Source organism: Camelina sativa, chromosome 10 (genome assembly GCF_030686135.1).
Source record: "Camelina sativa cultivar CO46 ecotype springtype chromosome 10, ASM3068613v1".
NCBI lineage: Eukaryota > Viridiplantae > Streptophyta > Magnoliopsida > Brassicales > Brassicaceae > Camelina > Camelina sativa.
Genome location: NC_141889.1, coordinates 11,101,968 through 11,128,560, shown reverse-complemented (window position 1 = coordinate 11,128,560; position 26,593 = coordinate 11,101,968). Strand labels below are relative to the sequence as shown.

Sequence of the window (26,593 nt, the reverse complement as noted above, 5' to 3'; positions counted from 1 at the left end):
TTAAAATGTTTGATTTTTTTTAATTAATTGAAAAAAAAAATTCCTTAATCATTCAATAGCAATTATGTGTAAATATCCATAAAAATGAGAGCATTAAATTCGAGCTCTCTAGCGATGACACATCAGCATTTTCATGAGAATGCTTCTATTTGATTATATAGGGGATCTTTGACTTTCATGTTTTGTTCATTGTAAATTTTTTTTTAGATGAATATAATTTTACACTCATAAAAAAGTGTAATTTAATTTCATCTTTCATTCATTACTAAACAGTATTTAGATTTTGTTTTATTTTTTGTGCACAAAACAGTTTTTTAAAACCGGCTTTTAGGACTGTTAAATGCAATATTCATGCTTCTTGGATTAATGATTCTTTCTTTTGTGGTGGAGCTTGGGTTTTGCCGCTTTTGCGTAAACACGTTGGTGATGCACTATTTCACTCGAGGAATGCATTACGGCCGACGATTAATCTTATTGTTGCAGAGCTGCAATGTATGTTATGGTGCTTACAAGGATTACATGGCTTGCATGTTGATACCTGCGACTTGTGGACGGATTGTGGTGCAGCAGTTTTGACGGTGCAGAAACCAGTTGAGTGGCCAAAGTATCACTCGATCCTAGTCAAGATCCACAGGGTTTTACAAAGCATGGAGAAGATTACATTTCATCTTTCTACTCCCAATGCTAATAGAGTGGCTAGAGAAATCGCGTGTAGTGTTACTCCGGACGGTAGCCGGTAGGTTTACCTCGTATTTAGCTCTAGGTGGACCGACGTGGCTCCATGAGTATTTCCTTTTATTCTTTCTTTGTTTTTAGCTAAAAAGGTTTGGTCTATTGCTTAACTTTACTCTTGTTAAACACGATCAAAAAAAAAAAAAAACAGTTTTTAGATAATATTTTACACTCATAAAAATATACTCAATCTTTTTACTCTTTGTTCAAAAAAAAAAAAAACTCAATCGTTTTATCCAGCAACTAGCACTTGCTTTCCAGTACACCCCACACTGCCACACTGCCACACACACGCACAAAAAATGAAAGATATCGTACTTGTATTTTTTGCCGGATATGTAGTATTATTGTTCTCTACTTTTTCCGTAAATATGACTCATCGTTAGATTCTGTCCTCTCCAAAAAGAGTCTGTAATTCTGTATTACTCAACAAAAATATCAAATTACCCAGGAAAAGACAAGTCCGTGTAATTTTGAACACGACGTCGTTCAGCCCTGCCCAAATCAAGCGAAAGTGAGTCAGAGGAGCTCAGACGTTCAGTAATGGCGGATGTTAAGGACTCAGGAGCGATTACTAGGTATGGAATCGTAGGGATTGGTATGATGGGAAGAGAACATCTCATCAATCTTTACCATCTTCGTGACCAAGGCCTCGCCGTCGTTTGTATCGCCGATCCTCACCCTCCCTCACAGCTCCTTGCCATTGAACTCGCTCAATCCTTTAATTGGGAACTCAAAGTATTTTCACTTTGTACTTGATAAAACTCATTTTGTACTTGGCGTTTGGTAAACTCAGGATTTGAGATTTTCCATCTTTTGTTGTGATCAAGGTTTTCTCGGGACACGAAGAGTTGCTCAAGAGTGAGCTGTGTGACGTGATTGTTGTGTCTTCTCCAAATATGACTCATCATCAGATTCTTATTGACATTATCAATTATCCAAAACCACATCATGTTCTTGTTGAGAAGCCTTTATGCACCACAGTTGCTGATTGCAAACAGGTCATTTTTTTTTCTTGTTTGATACCAAATCTTGCCGAGTATGATGATTGATCTAATTCATGAAACTGTGTCTGGAAATCAGGTTCTGGAGGCTGCAAAGAAAAGGTCAGATATGGTGGTGCAAGTTGGGTTAGAATACAGATACATGCCCCCAGTAGCTAAGCTCATAGAAAAAGTTAAAGGTAGAGATTTTGGTAATGTCAAGATGGTAGCAATCCGAGAACATAGATTCCCTTTCTTGGTTAAGGTATGCTGAAACAAGATGGACTCTGTGTAATTTTTTTTACACATCCTATTTTTTATATGATTGCTGAGAGAACATATCACTAGGTGAATAACTGGAATAGATTCAATGTGAACACTGGAGGGACCTTAGTGGAGAAATGCTGCCACTTCTTTGATCTGATGAGGCTCTTTGCCGGTGCAAACCCTCTATGTGTGATGGCTTCTGGAGGCATGGATGTGAACCACAAGGATGAAGTTTATGATGGAAAGGTTCATTCTAATCTCAAATTTACACTCCATCATTGTAAATGAGTCTGTTTTGTGACTTGTGAGTTTCATATATTATTTGTTTCTCTGTGATATAGGTTCCTGATATAATTGATAACGCTTATGTTATAATTGAGTTTGACAATGGATGTCGTGGGATGCTTGATCTTTGTATGTTTGCTGAAGGAAGCAAAAATGAGCAAGAAATATCTGTTACTGGTGACGTTGGAAAGGTGAGTTTTTTAAAAGTATCATGGGCTCCTTTTATTTTGTGTGTGCTTATTTATGGTCTTGGTATAATAGGATTTTATGTCTAAAATGAAAAATATAGAGCTGTGTGTGTGTGTGTGTTTTTTTTTTCATGTTGTATTGAAGCCACTGACTGCTTCGATGTTATTCCTGAAAACTAGATATTTCCAACTATTCCCAAACCACTATATACTCCTGTAACACTCTCATCTGAAGCAAGGCTCGTGCATATATATAGGTGGGAAATGAGGCAGGGAAGATGAACTTAAACTATTCTCTGACTCTTTCTTTGGAGTTGTTTATATGATTTATGAGTTTTGAGTTGAGTCAATATTTTGTTGCAGGGGGAGGCACTTGTTCCAGAGGGCATAGTTCGATTTGGCAGTCGTGCAAAAGGAAGAGAACACGATCAAACGATAAAAGCTGAGGATGAAAGAATAAAGTAGGATTGATTCATCTACAAATACATATTATCTTTTGCAGTCTCACATCACATGATGTTAAAATTCAGATATGAAGGGTTGCATCACGGGTCAAGTTACTTGGAACACCTCACCTTCTTATCAGCAATCAGAGGTGAAGGAAGTGCAGCTGTAGATTTGGAAGATGGATTGATGGCTGTTGCCATGGGAGTTGCTGCACAGCTCTCCATTGAGGAGCGCCGCTATGTAACTATTGACGAGGTCTTGTGATTTGTGACTGACAGATAAGTAAAGAAACTAATATAGAACCTTTGTAAATCTTGTATTGTTGCTGTTCATTATATGTCTGCCATACGACTGTTTATTGTAAGAAGTTAAGAACTAAGAAAGAGAGAGTGATTATCGTAAAAAAAAAAGAAAGAGAGAGTGATCAACTGTTATAAGATATAAGCCAAAGCTGCATCTTTTCTTTATTCTGTGTTTAAGCTTCTATTAGTAGGGGTTTGAACTGAACAGAGCTAGCTACAATGAAGGGATCCTCCAACTTATTTCCCTGCTTAGCAAGGGGAACTGTATGTCTGTATCAAATATACCCCTCACTTTCTCTATTATCCGGACAATACCAACGGATTCAAACTCAATTGAACCAATATAACCGATCTAAAAACCAAAATATTAAGTGACATTTTTTCAATTGGATGAAAACTTAACTTGTGAAAGAAATCGAATTTGATTTTATTTTGAATATTTAGCTCTTTTTTTTTTTTGAATCATTAACCAACAAAATTGAACCGGGAAATACTCCCTGAGTATTCTAATTGAACAGTTTTTGGTAATTTAAACCGGTTTCCGAAATAAATATCGGCGTAGTGAGTGAAGTGTCGTCGTCGACTATAGAATTCACAGTGGCGCGCTTTTGCCTTCATATTCGGAACAGTTGTACCGATTACTCATTTTTCAAATTCTGATCTGTGGAGCGAAAATGGAAGACGACGGGGGAGAGAGATCGAGCTTCGTCGCCGGCCTCATTGAGAACAGAGCCAAAGAGGTATACGGTTCCTCTATTTCGCTTGTTTTGGCAGGACTATGGGCTCCTTGATTTGTGTTCTCTTTCGGTCTCCATTTCGCGACGGCGATTTCTGGGATCGATGTCATAGCTTCTGAATCATGTCGTTCGCATGATAATTTCGATGGTGATGTTGGATTCTAAATTTGAATTTTTCTGATTAGGTCGGGATGGCTGCTTTTGACCTAAGATCGGCTTCACTGCATCTATCTCAGTATATAGAGACGAGCAGCTCATACCAAAACACGAAGACGCTGCTGCGTTTCTATGATCCAACTGTGATAATCGTTCCTCCCAACAAATTGGCAGCTGATGGCATGGTTGGTGTATCAGAACTGGTGGATCGATGTTATAGCACCGTTAGGAAGGTGAAATTGGGGGAATGTAATGTATATGTCTTAAGCTATATATAGCAGAGTCAATTGACTGTTACTATCTTGCCTTCTCGCAGGTTGTGCTTGCTCGCGGCTGTTTTGATGATACTAAGGTTGATCCAGGAACCTCTGATTGTACAAACATTCATTGATTCTTGTAGTCGTGTAGTTTTAAATGGATATGCGTTTTTTGGCTATATGTTTCAGGGTGCTGTATTAATACAAAACTTGGCTGCAGAAGAACCTTTGGCCCTTGGTTTAGACACTTACTATAAGCAGCATTATCTCTCACTGGCTGCTGCTGCAGCTACAATCAAATGGTGTCTACATCCTTAACCTTTTTCTTCAGTGCAATATCAGTTTGCTGTTTTTGAAATACTGAGTTTGGTGTTTTGTGTCATGACTCATGAGCAGGATTGAGACGGAAAAGGGTGTGATTGTCACCAACCACTCACTGACGGTATGGGTTTTGGTTATGTACAATTCTCAATTATCTGGTTGTAAAAGTTGTATATGCAGTAAATCCACAATTTCTTGCATAATGTGTCATTGTTTCTTTATGGTTTTGGTCTTACCTGTTTATTCTTGGGTTCTACCTTCTCATTACAGCTGATAGCATTTTTGTGGATTCTGTTGCCTATGTCTAGGTAACTTTTAATGGATCGTTTGATCACATGAACATCGATGCAACTAGGTAGGATTACCCCGATATTGTTCATTTTCCTAGTCTATTAAATTATGGAGAATTTTACTGTATATTGTTCTGTTTCATTGTTTACTTGATTTGATTGTAGTGTTGAGAATCTGGAAATTATTGATCCATTCCATAACGCACTTTTGGGCACTAGCAACAAAAAGAGGAGTCTGTTCCAGATGCTCAAGACAACAAAAACAGTCGGCGGGTATCTGCAAACACACTTTTTAAGAGTTGAAATTACAAATTGTGTCTTGTGAAACATATTGTGTATGAGTTTGGCATGTGAGACCTCTTTAACTCACTAGTCATTTTTATTTCATGCATGATATGTTGGTCAGGACTAGGCTTCTTCGTGCCAATTTGTTGCAGCCTCTGAAAGATATTGAAACTATTAACACTCGCCTGGATTGCCTGGTTAGTATAGTTACTATTAAGGTGTCGTATATCTTTAAGGAACTTCTAAAAACATATCATTCGTTTTCCGTTTGGTGTTAAATAAGTTGACTGACAGAGCTTGATAATTGTGCAGCTACCGGAAAACTTCCATTGTTTGATAATGCATTACTCGTAATTGCAGGATGAGTTGATGAGCAATGAACAACTATTCTTTGGGCTCTCGCAGGTTTTACGTAAATTTCCTAAAGAGACTGGTTAGTAATTAAGAGAAAAAGTGGGAAGATCCTGACCTTTTCTCATTGCATCCAATGTATTGAGCTTGTTTCTTCTCTTAATAACATCATCTCAAAACAAATTTTCAGATCGAGTTCTTTGTCATTTCTGCTTCAAGCCAAAGAAAGTCACAGAAGCGGTCCTAGGTTTTGATAATACCAGAAAGAGCCAAAACATGATTTCAAGCATCATCTTACTTAAGACTGCATTGGATGCTTTGCCTCTACTTGCTAAGGTGTTTTTCTTTCTCATTTGTTGTTAGTTTGTTCTTACTTGATTTTGCAGCTATGTCTATGACCTATCCCTAACCTTATTCACGCCATGTCTTAATGCAGGTTTTAAAGGACGCAAAGTGTTTTCTCCTTACCAATGTTTATAAGTCTGTGTGTGAAAATGATAAATATGCTTCCATCAGAAAAAAGTATGCCATTAGTGGATCTGGCTAGTAGATATTGACTATACACTTCGTTTCTGGAAGTTTTTTCCATTTCCTCCTCAAAATTTCTAAAAACTAGAGTTTCGAAGTCACTAACTTCTTTATCCTCTTTTTGTTTCAGAATTGGGGAAGTTATTGATGATGATGTTCTCCATGCACGGGTTCCTTTTGTTGCCCGCACACAGCAGTGTTTTGCTTTAAAAGCCGGAATTGATGGATTTTTGGATATTGCAAGAAGAACCTTTTGTGATACTAGTGAAGGTGAACCAAGAATTATGCTTCTTTTTGTATTATCACTGATTTTTACTTTGTTCTGCTAATCTATAATCTTGAAAACATTGACAGCAATACATAATCTGGCCAGTAAGTATCGTGAGGAATTCAACTTGCCAAATCTAAAACTCCCTTTCAACAACAGGAAAGGCTTCTTTGTCAGAATTCCTCAGAAGGAAGTTCAGGGAAAACTTCCAAGCAAATTCACTCAGGTCAAAAACGCACTTTCGTTGAAAAATTAATGTTCTATCTATATATATGGGGTTCCTGACTTAATTTTTCTTGTACGTGGTATGTTCCAGGTTGTAAAACATGGGAAAAATATACATTGTTCGAGTCTGGAACTGGCTTCTGTAAGTATATCAAAATTTCAGATGCATCGTTTCCTTGTGGCTTTATCAGTTTTAGAAGTTCAGGAAGTACTATAGTTCAGGCTCATACAAAGTTTAATAGTTGATGCAAATGAACAAAACTCCCCTTCCAAAGTTTTAATACACTGAAGACTTGAGACACCACGGATATATTAGATGAGAAGAATGAGCCCTCAAATCTAGGACAAGTAGGAGCTATGTTTATGATTTCAGGAACCTAGACACAATGTTTCATTAATATCTACCGTACAATGATCTGTTGTGCAGTTGAATGTCAGGAATAAGTCTGCCGCTGGAGAGTGTTTCATTCGAACGGAAACATGCTTGGAAGGTTGATAATTTCACATTGCTCACAAGTCTCAACTATATGTAGTAACCCGATTTATTATAATCATATCATGCTTGACTTTTTAAGGCTATTACACTAAACGTTATCTGTATGTATGCAGCACTGATGGATGCGATAAGGGAAGATATCTCTGCCCTCACACTCCTAGCAGAAGTCTTATGTCTCCTAGATATGATTGTTAATTCATTTGCTCAAACAATATCCACAAAGCCAGTGGATCGATACTCTAGACCTGAACTAACAGGTAGCTGACTTTCTCACTATCATTCCTTAAACACCTTAACTGAAATAATTGATCAACGTTTTGTGTGGAATTTAATTCCCTATATATTGTTTGGCAGAAAGTGGCCCATTGGCAATTGATGCTGGAAGGCATCCCATCCTAGAAAGCATACACAACGACTTTGTTGTAAGTTGTTCGCGCTATTTCTCACGATTCTATCTATCATCCCTCAATTTATTCTGAGAAATTCATCTCGTCCAGTTAATAAATTCCGCCAATGATTCATCAGACTATAAAGTAAATATATTTGATTTTGGGGGCCGTGCACGTTTTTTTTTTAATACAAAATTCTGTTTTGCAGTCTAATAGTATCTTCATGTCAGAAGCAACCAACATGTTGGTAGTTATGGGTCCAAACATGTAAGGGAACTCTTACTTTAACTCCTCGAGTGCTTATCAATCGTTCAGCAACTCATCGACTCATGTTTGTCTTTGTATTCCATATCTCAAGGAGCGGAAAGAGCACATATCTCCAACAGGTGTGTCTAGTAGTCATTCTTGCTCAGATTGGCTGCTACGTCCCAGCTCGCTTTGCAACTATAAGGGTGGTTGACCGCATATTTACAAGAATGGGGACAATGGATAACCTTGAATCGAACTCAAGCACGGTAATCCTTTAGACTCTGGCTCAGATTTCAATATGTCTCTTAACGATTTGTGCTGTTGATAAATCCCAACAGTTTTGATACTACAAATAGGGAAATACATATGGGGAGATGTGATATCACAATTCTGATATCTTACTTTCAATGTCACAGTTTATGACAGAGATGAGAGAGACCGCTTTCATAATGCAGAATGTCTCCAACAGGTAGCCTTGATGGAAGCAATCAATACAAACGAACCTCCCCCTCAGTTTCATATCTTAGTAATGCCTCAAAATGTAGGAGTTTGATAATCATGGATGAACTCGGGAGGGCGACTTCTTCCTCAGACGGGTTAGCAATGGCATGGAGCTGCTGCGAGTATCTCTTATCACTGAAAGCGTAAGCCTTTAACTGAGTTTTTCCCACTGCCAGAAAGCTACTTAATAAGTAAATGCAAATGTGTAATTTGTGGCTATAAACTTGCAGGTACACAGTATTTGCAACCCACATGGATAGTCTTGCTGAGTTAGCAACCATCTATCCAAATGTCAAGGTTCTTCACTTTTATGTAGACATCAGAGACAACCGCTTAGACTTCAAGGTTCTATCTGCCTTCCTCGCGTATGGGTTTGGGGTTTAGATACTGTTGCTGAATGTTACATTTTTCTTATCAGTTTCAATTGCGAGATGGAACCCTACATGTTCCACACTATGGCCTTCTATTAGCCGAAGTGGCTGGTCTGCCTAATACAGTGATTGAAACAGCTAGAACCATAACCTCAAGAATCACAGACAAGGTATTACCCAAACAATTAAAATAGGCTAGCATAAACTATTAAGCTCTTTAGCCTTACTAAACTTCTCATATATTAATGATGATTGTGCAGGAAAATAAAAGAATAGAGCTAAATTGTGTGAAGCATCACGAAATACATAGGATCTACCGAGTTGCTCAAAGGTTGATATGCTTGAAATACTCTACACAGACAGAAGACTCAATTCGTCAAACTCTCCAAAATCTAAGGGACAGCTTAATCGAACAAAGATTCTAAGATAACAACTTCTTGGAAATGTTAATGTCCTGAATAACATCTCTATATTCAAGACATGAAGGTTTATTTGAATCTTCAAGAATTAAAGTACGAGCAAATCTACACATTGGATATTGAGTAAAAACGAAATTGCCATAAAAAACAACTTAAAACTTGCACTATGGTCAGAATTAAAGTTTTTAAGACCTCAAAACTTGAAACAAACTCTTGAATGTGAAAGTCTTCCATCCCAATGTAATTCCAGAATTCCGAAACACAAATCCACACGGATGATATACCACTTAGAGCAAAACAAAACATAAAGTTGATCACCGGTAACGACGAAGAACCAAACTGTTGTTCTTCTTCCAGGTAGCCCTGCGAGAAGGACGGTTCTTGTGGTTGTTGTGACCCTTTCCACGGAGACCACGATTCTTCTTTCCTTCTGAGGTGAGCCCTCTGAGTTCTCTGTGCTTGTGCACGGGGTTGCAGATCCAGTTGATCCTTGGATCATTTCGGACAGCATTGTGTGCGGGGTCTACAAGGATAATCTCGTAGTACTTGTAGGTAGAGTCCTGAGTAAAACAGAGACAGCCAAACAGTTAATCATCCGAATACATTACACATCTATGGATTACTATTCACATGCCATATTCTGAATGTACAAAACTCGAGTTTAATCTCAACCAACAATAGATATCACGGTATCAGCCCAAAAATGCTATGAAGGATAGTAACTAGAATAAAGAGACGAGGGTGAGATGCATACCTCATTGAGCCAGTAGGAGTTAACTACCCTTAGGCCACCCAATTTGCGACCAGCACGTTCCTCAGCAACAGATCTCTTACTACGCTGGAACTTGAGCTGTGTTACTCCCTGGTTTGTGGGTTTACCATACACAATACCCTTAGGCACAGGCCTCTTGCGACCACCACGTCTGACACGAACACGGTAGACAACAAATCCCTGATAAAGAGATCCAGAAAAGAAGTCAGAAAAAAACATCCAACCGATAAAAAAACAACATAGTCTAATCTAGGAATTAGAAAAAAAAAATGTATCAATCTTAGACAGGAACAGAGTCCACAGAAGATAAAGAGCTGTTCAGTCAGAAGAATGAATCGATATAGCTGGGTTCAGGAAGTATTCTATCATATTCGCGAAAGACAAAAAAAATGCCTACGCATCAAGACACCGCTTAACCAGCAAATTAAATAAAAAAAAGGATTGATACAACATTTTCATCTAAAACTACATACGATTACTAACTTAATACAAAAAAAATGAAGAGGAGAAGAAGGTAAGGAAGGACCTGCTTGGCCTTGTAGCCGAGACGACGAGCTTTGTCGGGACGAGTGGGACGAACAAGACGAACGATTGAAGGCTGCTGGCGATACTCCCAGCACCTAACCCTCTGCAGAAACCTCATCACATCCGACTGCTTCTTCCTCCATAGCTCCGACACGTATTTGTACGCACCTATCGTCCAAAAGAAAAAACACATTTCGTAAATTCATTTCTCACAGAAACATATATAAACACCAATGAACAATACAGAAACAAGATCAAAGAGAACGAAAGAGCTGATGAGCCAAGAAACATACCCATTGCGAATTCCGGCGTCGCAGTCACTTCTTCCTTCTGATTAGGTTTCCGCTTTAAATAGATGTCTCCATGGGAGCAGCTAGGGTTTCCATCAGATTGAGCAAGGCCCTTATTGGGCCTGGTGTTTATTGGGTCTTTTATTTATTGGGCCTTTTCAATGACAGACATGAACCATAAAAGGCCCATGAGAACTTAATATATAAGAAAAAGCCGAAAAAGAAAACGTAAGAGAATTAGGGTGATACGGATACGAGACAGTTCTCAGATCAAACCCTAGAGTTCGTTCGTATTCCTCCTGTTCTACAACATCCATCGGTTTCTCCTGCATATATATACATATCAAAAAGGCTCAAGATTTCTCAAATTTTTCTCCCTCGAGATCGTCTGCAATTTCACTGTCGTTTCAAATTCTATTTCCCCGAGACGGTGGCTTTGAGAATTTCAAGAGATCTTCTGGATTGAAGCCATTCGTTAGAGTTTTTTGTGGCGGCCGGTTCAATTGAAGATTTCTACACTGTAGCTGAGCGTTATACATCCGAATCGCCAAATACGGCCGTTCTCGTTCGTCAACTTGTGGGAGATAGATTCTCGTTGATCTGATACCGTCTGGGAAGCGCGTGAGAGAGGTTTCGCTCTATCGAGTTTTGTTGAAGTCGAATCAGAGAAGTAAAGAATCAAATATATATTTTTGAGTTTTTCTTGTTGTAGTTTATACATACTTGTTGGAAATCAAATTCTGGCCTTCATATTTTTTTTTTTAAATTAAGGAAGGGCTTGGATTAAGGTTTTTTTTTTACAAAAGAGTAGAGAGATTCTTGTGTGTTTATATATATTGTATTTTTGATTCTATTTATCAGATTAAATCGAATGGCAATTTATTACAAGTTTAAGAGTGCGAGGGATTATGATATTATCCCCATGGATGGTCCTTTTATATCAGTTGGTTTTCTCAAAGAAAAAATTTACGAAACTAAGCATTTGGGAAGTGGTAAAGACCTTGACATTGTCATCTCTAACGCCCAAACTAACGAAGGTTTGTCTTCCTTCCTCCTTGTTGCTGTCTTCACATATCTGGGTTTTAAATCCTTAGTAGTCGTTACGTGTCTTATGTTTTCTAGTTAACTACGTGAGAGAATCTGGTCTGGTCTTTATCAATATTTTACTTATACAGTAGCAAAGTATTTAGATTTAGGGCATCTGCTATGTATCTGGTTGTTGCATGGTCTATCTTCTGTTGCACTGTGGTATTGTTTGGTTCTAATTGCTTTAGAAACTTCATTGTGATGTTCCTGCTACTTCCTTGTTATCATCAAACTGAAAAGTCTTGTATTTATGACACTAGCAATCAAGTTTTTGGATACTGTATTATCTTTGTGTTGAATGTGATTACTTCTGAGGTTAGACTGCTATCAATTGGTTGTGGTTGTTAGTCATTATAAAGTGTTTTACATGTAAAAACTCCTAACTACGATTCTCTCTGCTGATATAGTTGCAATATGTGGCCTTTAATATATTGTCTTTGCTGCAATTTCAGAATATCTAGATGAAGCAATGTTAATCCCAAAGAATACTTCCGTTCTAATTCGTCGGGTCCCTGGATGCCCTCGCATCAGAGTTATTACCATACCAGAGTAATTTCTGAGATCTATAACTTGAATAAGATCTAATTTCTTTAACTGCTTAGTTCAATCCTAGTGGCTCTTTATACAAAAAAGGGCATTTCATAATGTTTTGTGTGTGAATACCACTCCCTCGTGTGTAATGATGTAATATCTACATTTTGTAGGCCGAGAGTTGAGAATAAAGTGGAAAACGTTCAGGCTGATACTAACAATTTTGTTACTGCTGATATACCTACGGTGAGTTGTGGCAAATTTTCTGGGTTTCTGTTGGCATTGATTTTCCAGTACAAAACTGTTAATTCACTTCTTTATCTACGTTATAGGCTGAAGATGAATTTGATGAGTTTGGGACTGATTTGTATTCAATCCCTGATGCACCATCTATCCATTCTAGTCACGACCCTGCACCAGCCGATGATAAGATAGATGAAGAAACCAAAATAAAGGCGTTAATTGACACTCCAGCATTAGACTGGCAGCAGTAAGTAGTCTACTTTAACTGATGGACTAGAGCATGTGGAATTAGATCTTGACATACATTTTGCACAACCTTCTTATTTTCTTTCATGTTACAGACCAGCTGCGGATGCTTATGGCCCGGGCAGAGGTTATGGAAGGGGTATGCCTGGAAGGATGGGTGGACGCGGTTTTGGTAATTATATTTTGCTATACGACTGACTTTTATAGTTAAACTCCCTTAGATTTATTTTGCTCAGGAACTGATTGTATTTGTGTGAATAGGAATGGAAAGAAAGACGACTCCGCCACCAGGCTATACTTGCCATCGTTGCAATGTTCCTGGTATTTTAGAATTTTTTTGTTGAATTTTATTTTTATTTGTCTTTATTACCTAGATAAAACTGTGTTCTGAGAATCTTTTCCTGACCCAGGACATTTTATTCAACACTGCCCCACAAATGGCGATCCTAACTATGATGTTAAGCGAGTTAAACCACCTACTGGTATCCCTAAGTCAATGCTGATGGCGACCCCAGATGGCTCTTATTCCTTGCCAAGTGGTGCAGTAGCAGTTTTGAAACCAAATGAGTACGTCATTGCTGAACTAAAATGGCGAAGTTGTTCCTCTTTTCCATTATTCACCTAATAAATCATTCATAATGTTGATCAATATTAACAAATTCAGGGACGCTTTTGAGAAGGAAATGGAGGGATTGACATCAACAACACGTTCTGTTGGAGAATTTCCTCCTGAACTTAAATGTCCATTGTGCAAAGAAGTAATGAGAGATGCTGCACTTACGAGCAAATGCTGTTTCAAGAGTTACTGTGACAAGTGTAAGTTTCCTAGTCATATCCCAATACATCTCATGCTTTTTGTTGTTCCACAAAAGCCTTTTACTTTATCACTATCAATTACAGATCCTGGTTGTTTGACTTCAATTATCTACTTTTCAGGTATCAGAGATCACATCATTACGAAGTCAAAATGTGTCTGTGGAGCAACTGATGTACTAGCTGATGATCTTCTACCAAACAAGACCCTAAGGGATACTATAAACCGTATGTTGGAGTCTGGTAACAGTAGTGCTGAAAACGCTGGCAGCATGTGTCAAGTCCAAGGTATTTCATTCTGCATTCATATTCTATTTTTTGTTTGCACTTTTATGAGTAAACTAAAGCGCATTAATTCTAGATATGGAGTCTGCACGATGTCCACCTCCCAAGGTTCTGTCACCTACTACATCTGTTGCATCTGGAGACAAAATGAAACCAGCTCCTAGTAACAACAATGAGACTTCAACTCTAAAGCCGTCAGTCGAAATAGCGGAGATCACAAGTGCCCCTCGGGGGACTACAGAAGTGGTTAAAGTGGAAAAGCCAGATGATGCATCTGAAAACACTCGAGGATCCTTGAATGGCAAGGAAGCAGCAGTTACACAGCTGAATACGCAGGCACTCAAGGAAGAAATACCACAGCAGGTTGCTTCTGGGGAGCAAGGTAATCTCTGGTTTTCATCCTCTTAGCATAAAAAAGAAAAAGCATCACCTTTTTCACATTTATGTTTGGCAATTAGTTTAATGATACGTGATCATGGTTAGGTAGATTAGAGTATGGTTAGGACGTTTTAATTAATTGGTTTTGGTGCTTTAGTTTATGCATTTGGTTTTCATAGTTTCCATTCTACGTTAACGTATTTTCTATATCTTACTAGGGTTTTGATTAAGTTGTATCAAGGCCTAGATAATGGTCTTGATTGATGAATGAGAAACGAAGCCCCAAGAATTAACCTTAATCTCTAAGAGAGAATTAGGGTTAAGAGGGAGCTAAGCATTCATATCTTTCTTAATTCTCAAGCAATAAAGAGATTCATAACATTTAATTATTAAAGTAATGCACACTTTTTCTCTTCACCAGGAAAAAGAAAGAAAAAGAAAGCTCGGGTGCCTGGAACTGGTAGCTCTTTTTCCTATAATGCTGAGAACTCTTTCTTCCCAGTCCATTCTAACTCTATGGTGTGGCTTAACGGATTGTTTGTCTTTGTTATCGCAGACATGCAGTGGAACCCCATGTCAAATCCAGCAGGCCCTGACTATATGATGTCCATGGGTTCAGGTCCCGGTAATCAGTACTTCAATGGTGTGCAACCCGGCTTCAACGGCGTTCAACCTGGGTTCAATGGCTTTCATCATGGTTTCAATGGGTTTCCAGGCCCTTTTCCTGGCTCGATGCCTCCTTTTGTTGGCTATGGATCAGGCCCCATGGACTTGTCCTTTGGCAGCATGATGCATCCAGTTCCTTTCGCTGCACAGGGTTTCGGGTTCCATAATCTACCACCACCCCATAGGTACTGACAAACTGATACTTGCACTCTCATTTCAAAATAGTTTGTGCTTATTAGTAAGCTATATAATGACCAGGACATGTGACTTGAACAGGGACCTTTCAGAGATGGGGAATCGTATGAATCTCCAACGTCCTATTATGGGGAGAGAGGAGTTTGAAGCTAAGAAAGCTGAGATGAAAAGAAAGCGTGAAAACGAGAGACGGTCAGAAGGGTAAACCACTGAGCAATCGCTACTTTCAGACTTATGTATTACTGCAGCATGTTTAACTTGATGTTTGTTTTTGTGTGGTACAGAGGGAATGTCTACAGGGACCGTGAGAAGAACAGAATGATGAACAATAACTCGGCAGCCTCTTCCTCGCCCATGAAACCAAAAACTGTATGTATCATTTTGTTGTCTCAATACTCTCTCTCTCCCTCTCTCTCTCGGCCAACTGGTTTGGCTTACAAGAGACCAACTTTTTCAACACTATCTTTCTCTCTTTATTCTCTTATTATCTTTATCGCTCTCTGCATTTATCATTACGTCAAGGAAAATGGTTTGATTGCACAATTGCTAAATAGGCGTCTGTTTATATGATAGTTAATTTTCGTTTAGGGGTAAAAAGTCAAGATGAAAGACATTTAAGAGTAGATGCGGTAGAGGGATAAATTGGATTTAAATGCAATAAAAATGTATTGACTTGCTATAGAATGCATAAAAATGAATTCCACAGTCTTCTCCTAGGCAGTTTGGTTACAAGTAAAGCACGGCTGATCCCATTATTTGTTTGTGTATTCAAAGATATAAAATTTGTATGGGGGAAAAATGTTAAGTAGAGAGTTGTAGACTTGTAGGAAAAGGTTTTTAAATTAACGGGTTGATATGCTTCTATAAACACTAGTTCTTTCCACATTGGACTCACATTCTTTGCGGGTTCGTCGGAGACATGGTCCCAAACTGACCAGTAATAATGTTTAGCATTGCCGTGCGTCTAAAAAACATTATTATTTTTTTTTAATTCTTTTACACAATTATTTTTTGTTTGTTATTATTTATTAAAATGTAGATATGTAGTGTATATTTTAAAGAAAAAAAATATTGATATCAAAATCATAGTAAATGAATACACCTATATTTTTAAATTACATTTATATGTTTTAAAACAAAATAACACGTTTGTGTAAGGTCCATAGGTGTCATGTTTTTTAAGTGGGACGTTTACATGAAAAGTGAACTAAACCTTTGTTTGCTCACTGTCTTTACTTCGTCGTGCTTAACAAGCTAAATTAGAATTTAGGTGAAAACGGAGTTTGGGCTTACTAAATGTATCTCTTATTGGGCCCAAGACCCAAATTCCTCTTACTAAATGTAACTCTTATTGGGTCTTGGATGAACAGAAACAGGGGCCTGATTACGACCGTCGCCGGCGATCGGAGAGATTGTCTCCAGAGCGTCAGTCATCTCGGAGGCACAAATCTCCCTCACGATCATTAAGCAGGAGACCTGAGCGCGATCATCACCATGACCGTCACCAAGACATGGAATCCGAACACGACCGCCGCCGCGACCACCACCACCGAGAGACAGATCGCAAGCACCGTAAAAGATCCGAAAACCAATCATCGGAGCCAACTGCAGCAGAGATTGATGATAACAGCAAGTCCAGCGTATTCGCTCGCATAAACTTTCCAGAGGAGGCAGCCTCTAGCAAGCACCGAAAGACATCATCAAAGTCTTCTCCAGCACCTCCAGAGAGCTCGGTTGTTGCAACGGCTGTTTCATCGGGTCGTCGTCATAGTCGGAGGGAAAGAGAGTCGGCAGAACACGATTCCAGTGATGATGAAGACAGACATTTCAAGAGGAAGCCATCAAGGTACAAGCGATCTCCTTCCGTGGCGTTTTCTGACGCCGGTGGTGATGAGCATTTCCGCCATTCCAAGCGATCGAAAGGAGAGAGGTCGCGAGCTTGATTCGAATTTCGAAGAATGAAAGATACAGAAGAATGCATAAAACGCCCTTCTTCATCATATTCAACGGCATGGAGACGAAGCCATGGCCTAGGACGTGAACAAAAACAAAAAGTTATTAGTAGTGTAATCTGCTCTGTTGCGTTAATTAAAGTAAAGTCCTCTGTAATCGGATGTTTTTTTTTTTGGTAGGCTGTAATCGGATGTTTGTATAATATATAAATGGGTTTCATTTATTTAATTCTCAGTTTGTCACACTCTTCGTTTTTTATTTAAAACAGCTAATGTTTCTCTTCATGTGACTTTTTTTTAAATATATAAAAACTAAGTTTTTAAACTTCTATTCGCATTTGTGCGGGATCATTCGCAGTTTACTTTTAATGTGATATTTTCAGTTTTAATGATTTTTTTTACATCATTTTTCTGAATATATTCAATTGTATTGAAAAGTGCGTAAAGTTCAAATCTTGTATTTAAAAACAAATATTATCAGATTACATCTTTTAAAATAATATATGGGCTATTAATTATTATTTACGATTTCAATTATGTTATCAATATAATTTTAGGTTTAAAATCTTATCTGTAAAATTTTACATTTATTTCAAAGTTTGTGTAGTTACGCAGATGTGTATCTACCGTTAAATATTTCTAAAATATGTGTATGAATTAGTCTATGATAGCATAATGATATTGTCAAATTTGCAATTTACACACTATAAAGACTATCTTTCAAGAGCTATTTGAGGCAATTTCTCATCTCGTTATATACGTACAAACACACTTATGTCGTCCAATCTCGTCCAACAACATTACTTTTAAACTTGAAATATTGTGAGAAGACAGTAGACAAAAGTGAGTGCATGTTTCCAGCGGATGGAACAAAAGAAACCTGTCTATTTCACATTTCAGTAAGGATTAAAGAGGACACAATTACAACGTATGCAAGAAATATGAATAATCCTATTTGAACTAATACTCTTGGATTTTCTCTCATATTTGGGGACGTCACCGACCTGCAAAGCAAAAAACCCCTAGTGAGTCCAGTTTGAATTGTTCTTCTTATACTACAGGAAACCATCGTTTTTAAAAGCAAAGATGAGATTTCGATTCTTAACCTAGCAATTCGCTGTGAGAGTCGATGAAACGGTAAACTTTGGATGAACACGATGCCTGGTCCCGTTAGAGTCGCTGTTACTACGTTATCACCCTTTTATGATAAAACAGAAGGTTTGTAAGTTTGACGAGAGGAAACAATCTTGATACATTTTGTTTGTAATGGACAAAGAAGTTATGTAACATACCCCAAAGACTGCCCGTCTTACAGCTGTAGCATTGTATTTGATTTGGAAATTGATCGAGGGAGTGAGAGCGGCAATGCAAGAAACATCAATGTTGAGAACTTCTCCCACCTCAAGGTTTTTCTGTACAACTTATGAAGCAAATGGAATCGGATCAGTTTAAGAGGCCTAAAATGAAAGAGCATCATGTTGTGATAAAACCTTAGTTGCATACCAGAGCCACCAGCGATAATAAAAGCAAGACCCTGGCCAGAGAGCCTTTGTCTCAGAAACCCCTGCAACAATGATTCTGTAAGTTAGTGTAGTAGCACCTAAGTTTTGAATGAACTGTGTGAAAAGCCAATGAAATGTATTGTTCTCCTTACCTCAGCCCCAACTGCAGCAATGTTTCTTGCTCTATGTCTCTGGAAAACAGAGTTTACAACCTTCACATCATGGACAGAACAGAGAAATGCATCTGGCTTCATAACACAAAAAGAAAAGGCCATATCACTGAATGTGGAGGAAAATGCTGAGAACTAAGCAGCTACAAAAATTAACGGTTTTCGTTAATCAGCTCTACCTGGCAAAGGATGTCGCCACCAAACATGGCCAAATCAACCTTCACAGAAAGAAATTAACCGAAGGTCACCAAAACACATAAGAAGGAGCTAAGGAGTTACATTAAGCACGATACTTCATAATAATAAGAAAAAATCATGGCGAGAGCAAGAATCACTAACTGGGAGAATCCTTGCCAAAGAAGGTGCAGCGATACCGACAAATCCATCATTTTGCCCGGTGTTGCGAAGAACGATACTGCTAACACTCTTGCCTAAAATCCACTGTACAACTCCAACTTCTTGTTCAGGGGTATAAGTATTGTCCATCTCAACGGACCCAGACATGTAGCACATTGAACCTACAGCACCATACCTAATCAGTTAACATATACAATCTAACTAAACCGATCTTACAAAATGGAATGAGCAATTAGGAATGATTAAGTTCCAAAGACATTAAAACATTGAATAAAAATGGAAATTACCAGGCTTAGCAATGACCTTCTCCTGTGGTTTTAACATTATCTGTCGAGAAACAATCAAAATGGTTAAAAGAGCTTGCGGATCATGACACAGGTCCACAAGATGCGCAGACTACAAACCTACCTGAACAACCTGTGCTTCACCACCCAGAATTTGGAAAGGTGTGATCGTATCTTCTTGACTCTGCATCATATGAGCACTTGTGAGATTATACTCTTTACAGACAGATCAATTCTCTCCCAGGAAACGGCTTATTAGCATTATCACAAAAACTAATCATGAAAACTAAATCAGATTGGATCGTACGCTTAACAGAGGTAAGTACACCTAGTGGTAAGAAACGAAAACAAAACTCAAACATCACAGTCCTACACCTACATGAAAGGATCCTATTCTACTCGCGAAAGAGCATATTTGAACACTAGCCTTCTCGACAGTAGTGTAGGAAGCAGAAACACGAATCTTAGAGGGGGAGAAGAGAACCTGGTAGACATAAGGCTGAAATGGAGTGGAGAAAAACGGAGCAGCCATGGCGGTGAAAACCTCAGAGAGACCGTCGAACAAAACCTCCGAAATTCCAAAATTCAGAACCTATCCTCACCAATTCGATTCGAAAACGTTCCGCGTCGATGCGAAAGGATCAGATCGCAGATCCAAATATCAAACTACACAGAAGAAAACCTCTGAATTTTCTCAAAAAAAGCCCGGTCGGGATGTTCACGGTGGATGTGACCGACGGGCGCCCTATTATTTAATTCAATTCGCTTAAATCGGCCTTTACTCATTGGAGAAGCTGCACGTGGAATCTTCTTACGTGGATAGATCTCATTGGTCATCAATTACACATCGACGTAAGTTTAAATCCGGTTAAATATCATTAGCTTCTCAACCAAATCACTTCCACTATTGTATTTGTTCCAAAATCAAAACCGGTTTAAACACATTGGTACAAATTACAAAGCTTGTCGAAACTACAAAAGTCAAAACAGCCCGACACTTATCACCACCAAGCGCACCCATCCCACGCAAACCACTCTTCGATTGTTGTCTTCGCACTCAGGCACGAGCGCCATTCGTTGTGTGAATTACCAGAAAGGAATTACAAGTAGCTTTATATTATTAATAAGAAACTACTGTAGATAGTTTCCTAAATGAACTTAACAACACAAAACCCACTTTTGATCACCAATACCTCAAGTGGACAAAGATGACAGATCTATCTCTGTCCATGTCTATACAAAGACCGACAAAAACTTAACCATAATCACTCCACATTGGTTAATCCAACAGATGAATCCAATCTTAGAAACAAGGATCATAGAAATCACAGTCTTGAGTTCAACTACTACACGCATTGTATTTCCTCATCATCTCTACACTATCAGCTATTGTAGACCCTGCAGTACCAACGAAACCAAGTGAAGCACAGCTGCAAACAGCTTCCTCTATGTAAAGCTGCACATTTGATACTTCATGAGGAGAACAATGCTTCTGCATCTTTTTTATACTATCAAGACTCATCGGAATAGACCCAAATTTCTGCCCGTGACTCGCAGAAGCAAGCTCATGTTCCGTTCGCACTACGAGTTCATCTTGTTCCCCTATAAAGTGGAGCTTGAAATTTGTAGAGTTCTTAGACAAATCACCCAAGTAAGTTCCGGTCCAGTTACTTTCAGGAAGGTCAGTCATTACAAACACATGAATTAGACCAGGATTCTTTAACCTCAAAGATTCCAACTTCTGGTATAAACCCGTAAACGTGCTCTCCCGATGATTCTTAAACTGGCCATCTAGTAATCTAAGCTGTGCACAAACAAACGGTGCCTTTATGGTTTCTGATGCAAATTTCTTCCCCGCGCTCATTACCTCTCGAACAAAAGGAAGGAAATCAACCTTCTCAACCAAAGATTTAACCTTTGGAGATTTACGGATATCGATATAGAGCTCCGAGCCTTTGTAAGGAGCGGTGAAGAGGCTCCCAAATGCAAGAACAGCTGCAGACTCAGCTTCTGTACCATGTCCAAGAGCCTTAAACACATCTCGACGCCTTCTCACATAAGATAATTTCTTTTTCTTCTTGAGCTTCTCATCAGGCTGGAACGAATCTAATCTTCCATCAGCATCTCCGTTCTTATACGTCCAAACAGTGGTTCTACAATCTTCATCCACACCATACAAACACTTATCTACATTACCACGACCTCCAGATAACAAATAGCCACACTGTTTCAGTGATTCATAACCTTGAGATTGTTCAGCTAATTCATCAGAGCATAGAGTCTCCAAGTTAACACCACAGAGTAATGATGCAAAGTACCTAAGATCAATGACTCGAACAGCCGAAGAAGACACCAGCGACGATATGTCTACAATATCAGCCATCGAAACGTACCTATATAAACACCAAAGCTCGTCACCCCTCATTGATAAAATTACTAAAACCCATCACGAAAAGAAAAAAAAAAAAAAGAAGAGATTTTGTAGCCTGTTAGTCCTAAGAAGCTCAATTGAATGATTCCAAACTGAGAGACGTATCTCGCTGGGGCTCAAAACCCTAAATTTAGGACAGCTGCCGAGAGCGACGGCGTGATGATCGAGAATCGGAGGAACAATGAGGGTCCGATTAAGGATTCCCGCCATAAGAAGCGCGTTCTTAAATTCGGAGAGCTGATTACTGAATCCACTGTGAGGAGAGTAGAATAGAAACTTCTGACCTAGAAGAGTTCGGGTCAGTGTCTCGGATCTGCACTGAGGGAATTGAACGGATCCAGAAAAGGCGGAGATCGAGAACAGGGACTTGGGCATCTCGGAGTAAGTGATGAAGAAGAAGACGACGACTACGAAGAAGAACACAAAAAGGGAAACGGAGCAAAGAAAAATGGCGGGTTTGTTGGTTTGCTTCTTCCTGTTCGGCCATGGCTTCGGGCTTGGTCTACTGGGATTGAACAAGTTGTTCATGTTTTTTTTTTTTTTTTTTGCTCCTTGAGGTTTTTGAGACTGCTGCCATCATTGCGTCTGCTTATTTTACTCGTGTGTAGACGATGTTGAAAACGGTGCGTATCATTGTTTTGTTTGTTTTTTTTTATTAATCAAACCAACCAATCTGACGTTTTGCATCATAGAATTATTGTTAAACCGGTTGGTTTGCTTATGAAAACGTCAGATTAGATTTCAACATCAGATTGGATTATATTATGAGGAGAACAAATGGTTTTGCATCTTCTTTATACTGTCCTGAAGCAACCTCATGTGGTGTTCACAACTTCACATATAACATTATAATAGTTCCTTACTTGTGTCCCCTAGAAATTAAGTGGAGTTTGAAATTTGTAGAGTCCTTGGACGAATCACCAAAAGTTCCAGTCCAGTCGCTTTCAAGAAGGTCAGTCATTTACAAACACATGAATTGGACCAGGATACTGGTTAAGATATTCCAACTTCTAGTATACACCCATAAACGTGCTTTCCCTATCTATGGTTCTTGAACTGTGACACGGAAATTGCATTTTTGTTTTGTTAACTGTCCTTTCATGATCTTCGAATAATAATTATCCTTCTTCCATTAGTTTACAAAACAAAACAAGGGTTACTAAATTATTGTGATGGGTTGGTTAGTAAGTGTGAGTTAGTAGTTGCAATATCTCTATGGTATACCCAATTAAGTGAATGCGTTAAAAACAGTGTGTTTTTTTTTCTTCTTCCTCTTTAGAAACAACGGATCCAATTCCCAAAAAAAGAGAGAAAAATACAGTAGCTTTCAGGAGAGAGAGATCAACCAGATAAGGCATTAATATGAATCCTAAACAGTTATTCGCGGGTGATGCCAGACTCAGCCTCATCATCGACATTCTGATTTCCCGGCAGTGGTTGTGGTGGTGGCTGGTGCTGCTGATCGATGATGTTGTTGGCAGTTAAACCAACAATCTCCATCACATCAATGATGCGATCGAGCTGTTCCGCGTTGACTGCATTATTGGTGAATTCTTCTAAAGGCCCTAAATTAACCACAATGCCTTGAACCAAATTGAGGGCTTATTGCCTCAAATTCTCCATGATACAAACCTAAAGACGTAGTAAAAGCACTCATGGTCAGTTTCTGATCAGACTTGTACCCCCAGATACACACACACATAAGAAACGTTTCTGGGCTAATTATAAGGAACCAAATAGAGCAAGTTTTTAACAAGGAACAAAAAAAAACTCCAGATTTAATGTAAGCATAAATAGAAACTTAGAAGAAATGCATATATAGAAACAGGACAGGAATCAAAAAAATTCAAACTTGTGTGAGGATTAAACGTGGAAATGATATTACCTTATTTCCGAAATTTTCGCCGATTTTTCTGATACTGATGATCTCGACTCTCTCTCTCTCTGCGACTTTGTGGATTGCCAAAAACCCTAAGAGATGATTAATCGTGGGCCGATCTATTCTATTCTTATTTGGGCTTTTTTGTTATAGGCTTCATTTTCAATATATATTTTTTTTTCTTGTTCTTTGCCTTCGTCTCGCTGCTCATGGTGAAAACTCTCCGACAAATGACGATCCGTCTCTGTGGCTTTTTTGTTATAGGCTTCATTTTCAATATGGTTCTTTTTTTTTTTTTTTTTCGTCTCGTCTAGTAATCATACATACTCATGTATTTTTAGTTTGAATGATCGGTTGTATGTTTCTTACATTGAATGAGTTTCATGTTCAAGTAGCATTTGTTCTTCTGTTAAAGCCACAGAGAGAAAGACATCCTCGTAATATTTTCAGTATCTGTCTCCATATTTTTCTACTCTAGCTTATGGCGCCCATTGAGCTAACTCTCAGATTCATTGCAGGTTGTGCTTTCATCTTGGGAGTCAGTCGTTGAGTTTGCAGCCAAGACTAGATGAGATATCGAAATGCCCTTGTGAAGGAATGATGGTCACTGCCCGCTGCTTCTCCATTTGATTTCTGTAGCCGCTACTTTGCCCCCAGATTTGGGATCAATGAGGTAACTATACCTATACAGTCTTCAGATTAAAGAGCGAGTGATAGAAACAGCAAAAGGACCCTGTTACTGGAAGTGCGCCATTGTGCCTTGGCACATTACTGGAGCCTCAAGATGTAACAAGTGTGATTTTCTTGGCCTACCAGGTTCTCTCTACAAGCTTTTGAGACCACGTTGGAAAGATTTGGTATTTTTAAAATTGTGTGTTAGGCTTCATATATACAATTGTTCTTCTGTTGTTATTCAAACTTGTTTGCAGCACTAAAGAATATGGACTAGGAGGACCAAAGAATGAATCACCAACCGTAATTTTTCAAAGCAATATAAGAGAAGATTCAGAAAGGCAAGGCAATCACTACTTTACTTCCTCATGGTCCCTGATCAATGGTCTCCGCCTACTGTCGTTGCTAATGACTCCAGCCAGACCTGAAGAAACCTCTCAAGCCGGTACACAAACAGAGTGATATAAGGAATCATCATATTATAAAGTGTGTTTTGGGTCTTGTATAGATTTTGGTATTAGAGAAGAGAAAGAAGAAGAGAAGGAAGTACAGATGCATACATGTAACTGTATCAACCAAGTTTAGGATCAATCATTGGACCCATGAAATTTCAAAGTTTATTAATGAATTGCTTAACATATTATTTTTCAAAATTTATAAAAAAATAAACTTTGTTAATGAGCAACCAATGGGGATGGTCTTAGTAGAGAAACAAATGAAACAGAGAAGAGACTAGTATCCATAAGGAGAAAGTAGAGAAATACAGAGATAAAAAAAAGAAGGAAGTAGTGCAACAAAACAAAACATGATGATTGATTATTCATTCTCGTGACGTATCTTCATTCTCGCCATTCTCTCCTTTATATCCTTGTTCCTCCTGTCAAACAACTCCTTCCTTGCTAAATCATACTCTTCCTTGCTAGTGGCATTCTTCATTCGTTCATTAATTGCCCAAAAGTCTGTAGCTTTCAACTTTTCGATATAGCGATCGGCAATCTTGTCCAAAAGATTAGGCTGGCCTCTCATAAAGTCAGTGCAAGCAAATTGCAATTGTTCTTCTTGTCCAGGAACAGACGTTATATTCATCCTTCTATATCCCTAATAAGTAGGAGGACAAAAATACATATACAAAATGTAAGATTTCTTGGTACCGTCGTCCCTATACATATAATATAATGCAAAAATATATATATATATATATATATATATATATATATTTAAAAACTTACATATGTATGAAACTTGAAGAAGTGGGTGGTTTGTAAGTAGCGGGGAAGAAGGTCGGTAGAACATTCAAGGGGTTTCCAAACAACAAAAGACCTACCGTTGGGAGCCCATGAGATTACAGAATCCGTTGAAGGATCATCAACCAAGTCATAGGCCTTCTTCAGGAAATCAAAGATCTCATCTTTTTTTTTTTTTTGCTAAACAAAGATCTCATCTTTTCCCCAAGACATATATATAAACGGCGGTATAGTTGGCTTTCTCTCCCTTTCTTTGTACTCCTCCTTCCTTTCTTTGTGCTCCTCCTTCATGGCTAAATCATACTCTTCCCTGGTGGTACCCCATATACTGAGAAACCCATATCTCCTATCACTAAATTCTTTCAACTTTACCATATAGCGATCGGCAATCTTGTCCAAAAGATCAGGCTTGCCTCTCACAAAATCACTGCACGCGAATTCCAATTCCAATTCTTTTCCAGACGAGATAACAGTCTCTTTAAATCCCTAAATAATCAGTAAATTAAGAAACAAAAGATTACATTTTTTTCTTTTCTTTCTTTCTTGAATTGGCCAATGAAATGATGTACACTACAAAACTGATGATGATATGTATAACTAACTAAAAAAAAAAAAAAAAAACTAGAGATCAATTACTTACGTATGATTGAAATCTTCCGAAGTTGGTGATTTGTAAGCGTTTGGTCAGAAGGTCTCTTGCACATTCTAGTGGATTGAAAACGAGGAAAGAGCTACCGTCCGGTGACCATGAGATTAGAGAATCTGTTGATGGATCATCCACCAACTCATACGCTTTCTTCAGGAAATCCAACGCCATGTTTCTTACTCCACCTTCCATAATCGAAATTCAAAGGTTAACAAAAAAATATCTGAGCCGCAAATCACAACCCTAAATATTACGTATGACCTCTCTCTCACCTGATGAATTCACGTGGACGTCCCGGCCTTTTTACCATACTTTTCTTTTTCAGTTTGGGCCTATTTGTTTTTATTTTTTAATTTATCTTTTTTTGTCGGCAATAGTA

The 26,593-nt window shown here is 38.4% G+C and overlaps 6 protein-coding genes, 1 long non-coding RNA gene and 1 pseudogene across 13 annotated transcripts; 3 read left to right on the top strand and 5 right to left on the bottom strand.

Moving 5' to 3' along the window:
- The first annotated feature begins 1,061 nt into the window (after positions 1–1,061).
- On the top strand, positions 1,062–3,316 carry LOC104718606 (uncharacterized). 2 transcript variants are annotated; one of them, XR_756410.3, is made up of 8 exons: positions 1,062–1,470; positions 1,563–1,733; positions 1,816–1,980; positions 2,064–2,228; positions 2,324–2,458; positions 2,636–2,712; positions 2,819–2,916; positions 2,986–3,316. XR_756410.3 is itself a non-coding variant. In XM_010436375.3 (7 exons), the coding sequence occupies exons 1-7, from the start codon at positions 1,276–1,278 to the stop codon at positions 3,164–3,166; spliced, it is 1,110 nt and encodes a 369-aa protein (XP_010434677.1). In that variant the 5' UTR covers positions 1,062–1,275; the 3' UTR covers positions 3,167–3,316. The 2 variants fall into 2 exon arrangements, 1 of the variants encoding a protein (XP_010434677.1); XM_010436375.3 differs by lacking the exon at positions 2,636–2,712.
- Positions 3,317–3,775: 459 nt separating this feature from the next.
- On the top strand, positions 3,776–8,799 carry LOC104718605 (DNA mismatch repair protein MSH4-like; annotated as a pseudogene). Its single transcript, XR_015567781.1, has 22 exons — positions 3,776–3,944; positions 4,127–4,330; positions 4,414–4,449; positions 4,544–4,656; positions 4,751–4,796; positions 4,984–5,030; positions 5,131–5,238; positions 5,372–5,447; positions 5,611–5,683; positions 5,792–5,937; positions 6,038–6,123; positions 6,260–6,399; positions 6,484–6,623; positions 6,714–6,764; positions 7,050–7,113; positions 7,232–7,375; positions 7,473–7,540; positions 7,716–7,774; positions 7,866–8,022; positions 8,173–8,225; positions 8,302–8,400; positions 8,488–8,799. The product of XR_015567781.1 is annotated as a DNA mismatch repair protein MSH4-like (transcript).
- Positions 8,800–9,166: 367 nt separating this feature from the next.
- LOC104718604 (large ribosomal subunit protein eL15z) lies at positions 9,167–10,759 on the bottom strand. The gene is made up of 4 exons (XM_010436374.3): positions 10,638–10,759; positions 10,346–10,512; positions 9,802–9,999; positions 9,167–9,607 (listed from the first exon to the last, which is right to left on the bottom strand). The coding sequence occupies exons 1-4, from the start codon at positions 10,639–10,641 to the stop codon at positions 9,362–9,364; spliced, it is 615 nt and encodes a 204-aa protein (XP_010434676.2). The 5' UTR covers positions 10,642–10,759; the 3' UTR covers positions 9,167–9,361.
- A 103-nt stretch (positions 10,760–10,862) lies between these two features.
- LOC104718603 (E3 ubiquitin ligase PARAQUAT TOLERANCE 3) lies at positions 10,863–17,258 on the top strand. Of its 2 annotated transcripts, XM_019231375.2 has the most exons (16): positions 10,863–11,304; positions 11,496–11,671; positions 12,173–12,269; positions 12,425–12,497; positions 12,584–12,741; positions 12,836–12,912; positions 13,002–13,061; positions 13,151–13,307; positions 13,405–13,556; positions 13,677–13,841; positions 13,915–14,220; positions 14,638–14,676; positions 14,773–15,067; positions 15,159–15,278; positions 15,362–15,446; positions 16,448–17,258. In XM_019231375.2, exons 2-16 carry the CDS (start codon positions 11,506–11,508, stop codon positions 17,018–17,020), a joined length of 2,523 nt encoding a protein of 840 aa, XP_019086920.1. In that variant the 5' UTR covers positions 10,863–11,304; positions 11,496–11,505; the 3' UTR covers positions 17,021–17,258. The 2 variants fall into 2 exon arrangements, with proteins under 2 accessions (XP_019086920.1, XP_087324076.1); XM_087467950.1 differs by having other exon boundaries at positions 10,865–11,304; positions 14,638–15,067.
- Positions 17,259–17,759: 501 nt separating this feature from the next.
- Positions 17,760–20,188, bottom strand: LOC104718600 (uncharacterized). Of its 4 annotated transcripts, none has more exons than XR_015567779.1 (10): positions 19,827–20,188; positions 19,467–19,526; positions 19,346–19,385; positions 19,041–19,219; positions 18,881–18,919; positions 18,684–18,779; positions 18,533–18,607; positions 18,322–18,449; positions 18,136–18,227; positions 17,760–18,033 (listed from the first exon to the last, which is right to left on the bottom strand). XR_015567779.1 is itself a non-coding variant. In XM_010436368.3 (10 exons), the coding sequence occupies exons 1-10, from the start codon at positions 19,872–19,874 to the stop codon at positions 17,919–17,921; spliced, it is 858 nt and encodes a 285-aa protein (XP_010434670.1). In that variant the 5' UTR covers positions 19,875–20,188; the 3' UTR covers positions 17,760–17,918. The 4 variants fall into 4 exon arrangements, 1 of the variants encoding a protein (XP_010434670.1); XR_015567780.1 differs by having other exon boundaries at positions 18,322–18,441; XR_015567778.1 differs by having other exon boundaries at positions 18,322–18,441; positions 18,533–18,593.
- Positions 20,189–20,195: 7 nt separating this feature from the next.
- LOC104718602 (O-fucosyltransferase 30) lies at positions 20,196–22,379 on the bottom strand. The gene is made up of 2 exons (XM_010436371.3): positions 21,829–22,379; positions 20,196–21,735 (listed from the first exon to the last, which is right to left on the bottom strand). Exons 1-2 carry the CDS (start codon positions 22,299–22,301, stop codon positions 20,682–20,684), a joined length of 1,527 nt encoding a protein of 508 aa, XP_010434673.2. The 5' UTR covers positions 22,302–22,379; the 3' UTR covers positions 20,196–20,681.
- A 610-nt stretch (positions 22,380–22,989) lies between these two features.
- On the bottom strand, positions 22,990–23,746 carry LOC104718599 (uncharacterized). The gene is made up of 2 exons (XR_756409.3): positions 23,659–23,746; positions 22,990–23,405 (listed from the first exon to the last, which is right to left on the bottom strand). It is a non-coding gene; the product is annotated as an uncharacterized LOC104718599 (long non-coding RNA).
- Positions 23,747–24,977: 1,231 nt separating this feature from the next.
- On the bottom strand, positions 24,978–26,451 carry LOC147935990 (heat stress transcription factor A-4a-like). Its single transcript, XM_087470721.1, has 3 exons — positions 26,209–26,451; positions 25,554–26,054; positions 24,978–25,422 (listed from the first exon to the last, which is right to left on the bottom strand). The coding sequence occupies exons 1-2, from the start codon at positions 26,404–26,406 to the stop codon at positions 25,749–25,751; spliced, it is 504 nt and encodes a 167-aa protein (XP_087326847.1). The 5' UTR covers positions 26,407–26,451; the 3' UTR covers positions 24,978–25,422; positions 25,554–25,748.
- Between the last annotated feature and the right edge of the window lie 142 nt (positions 26,452–26,593).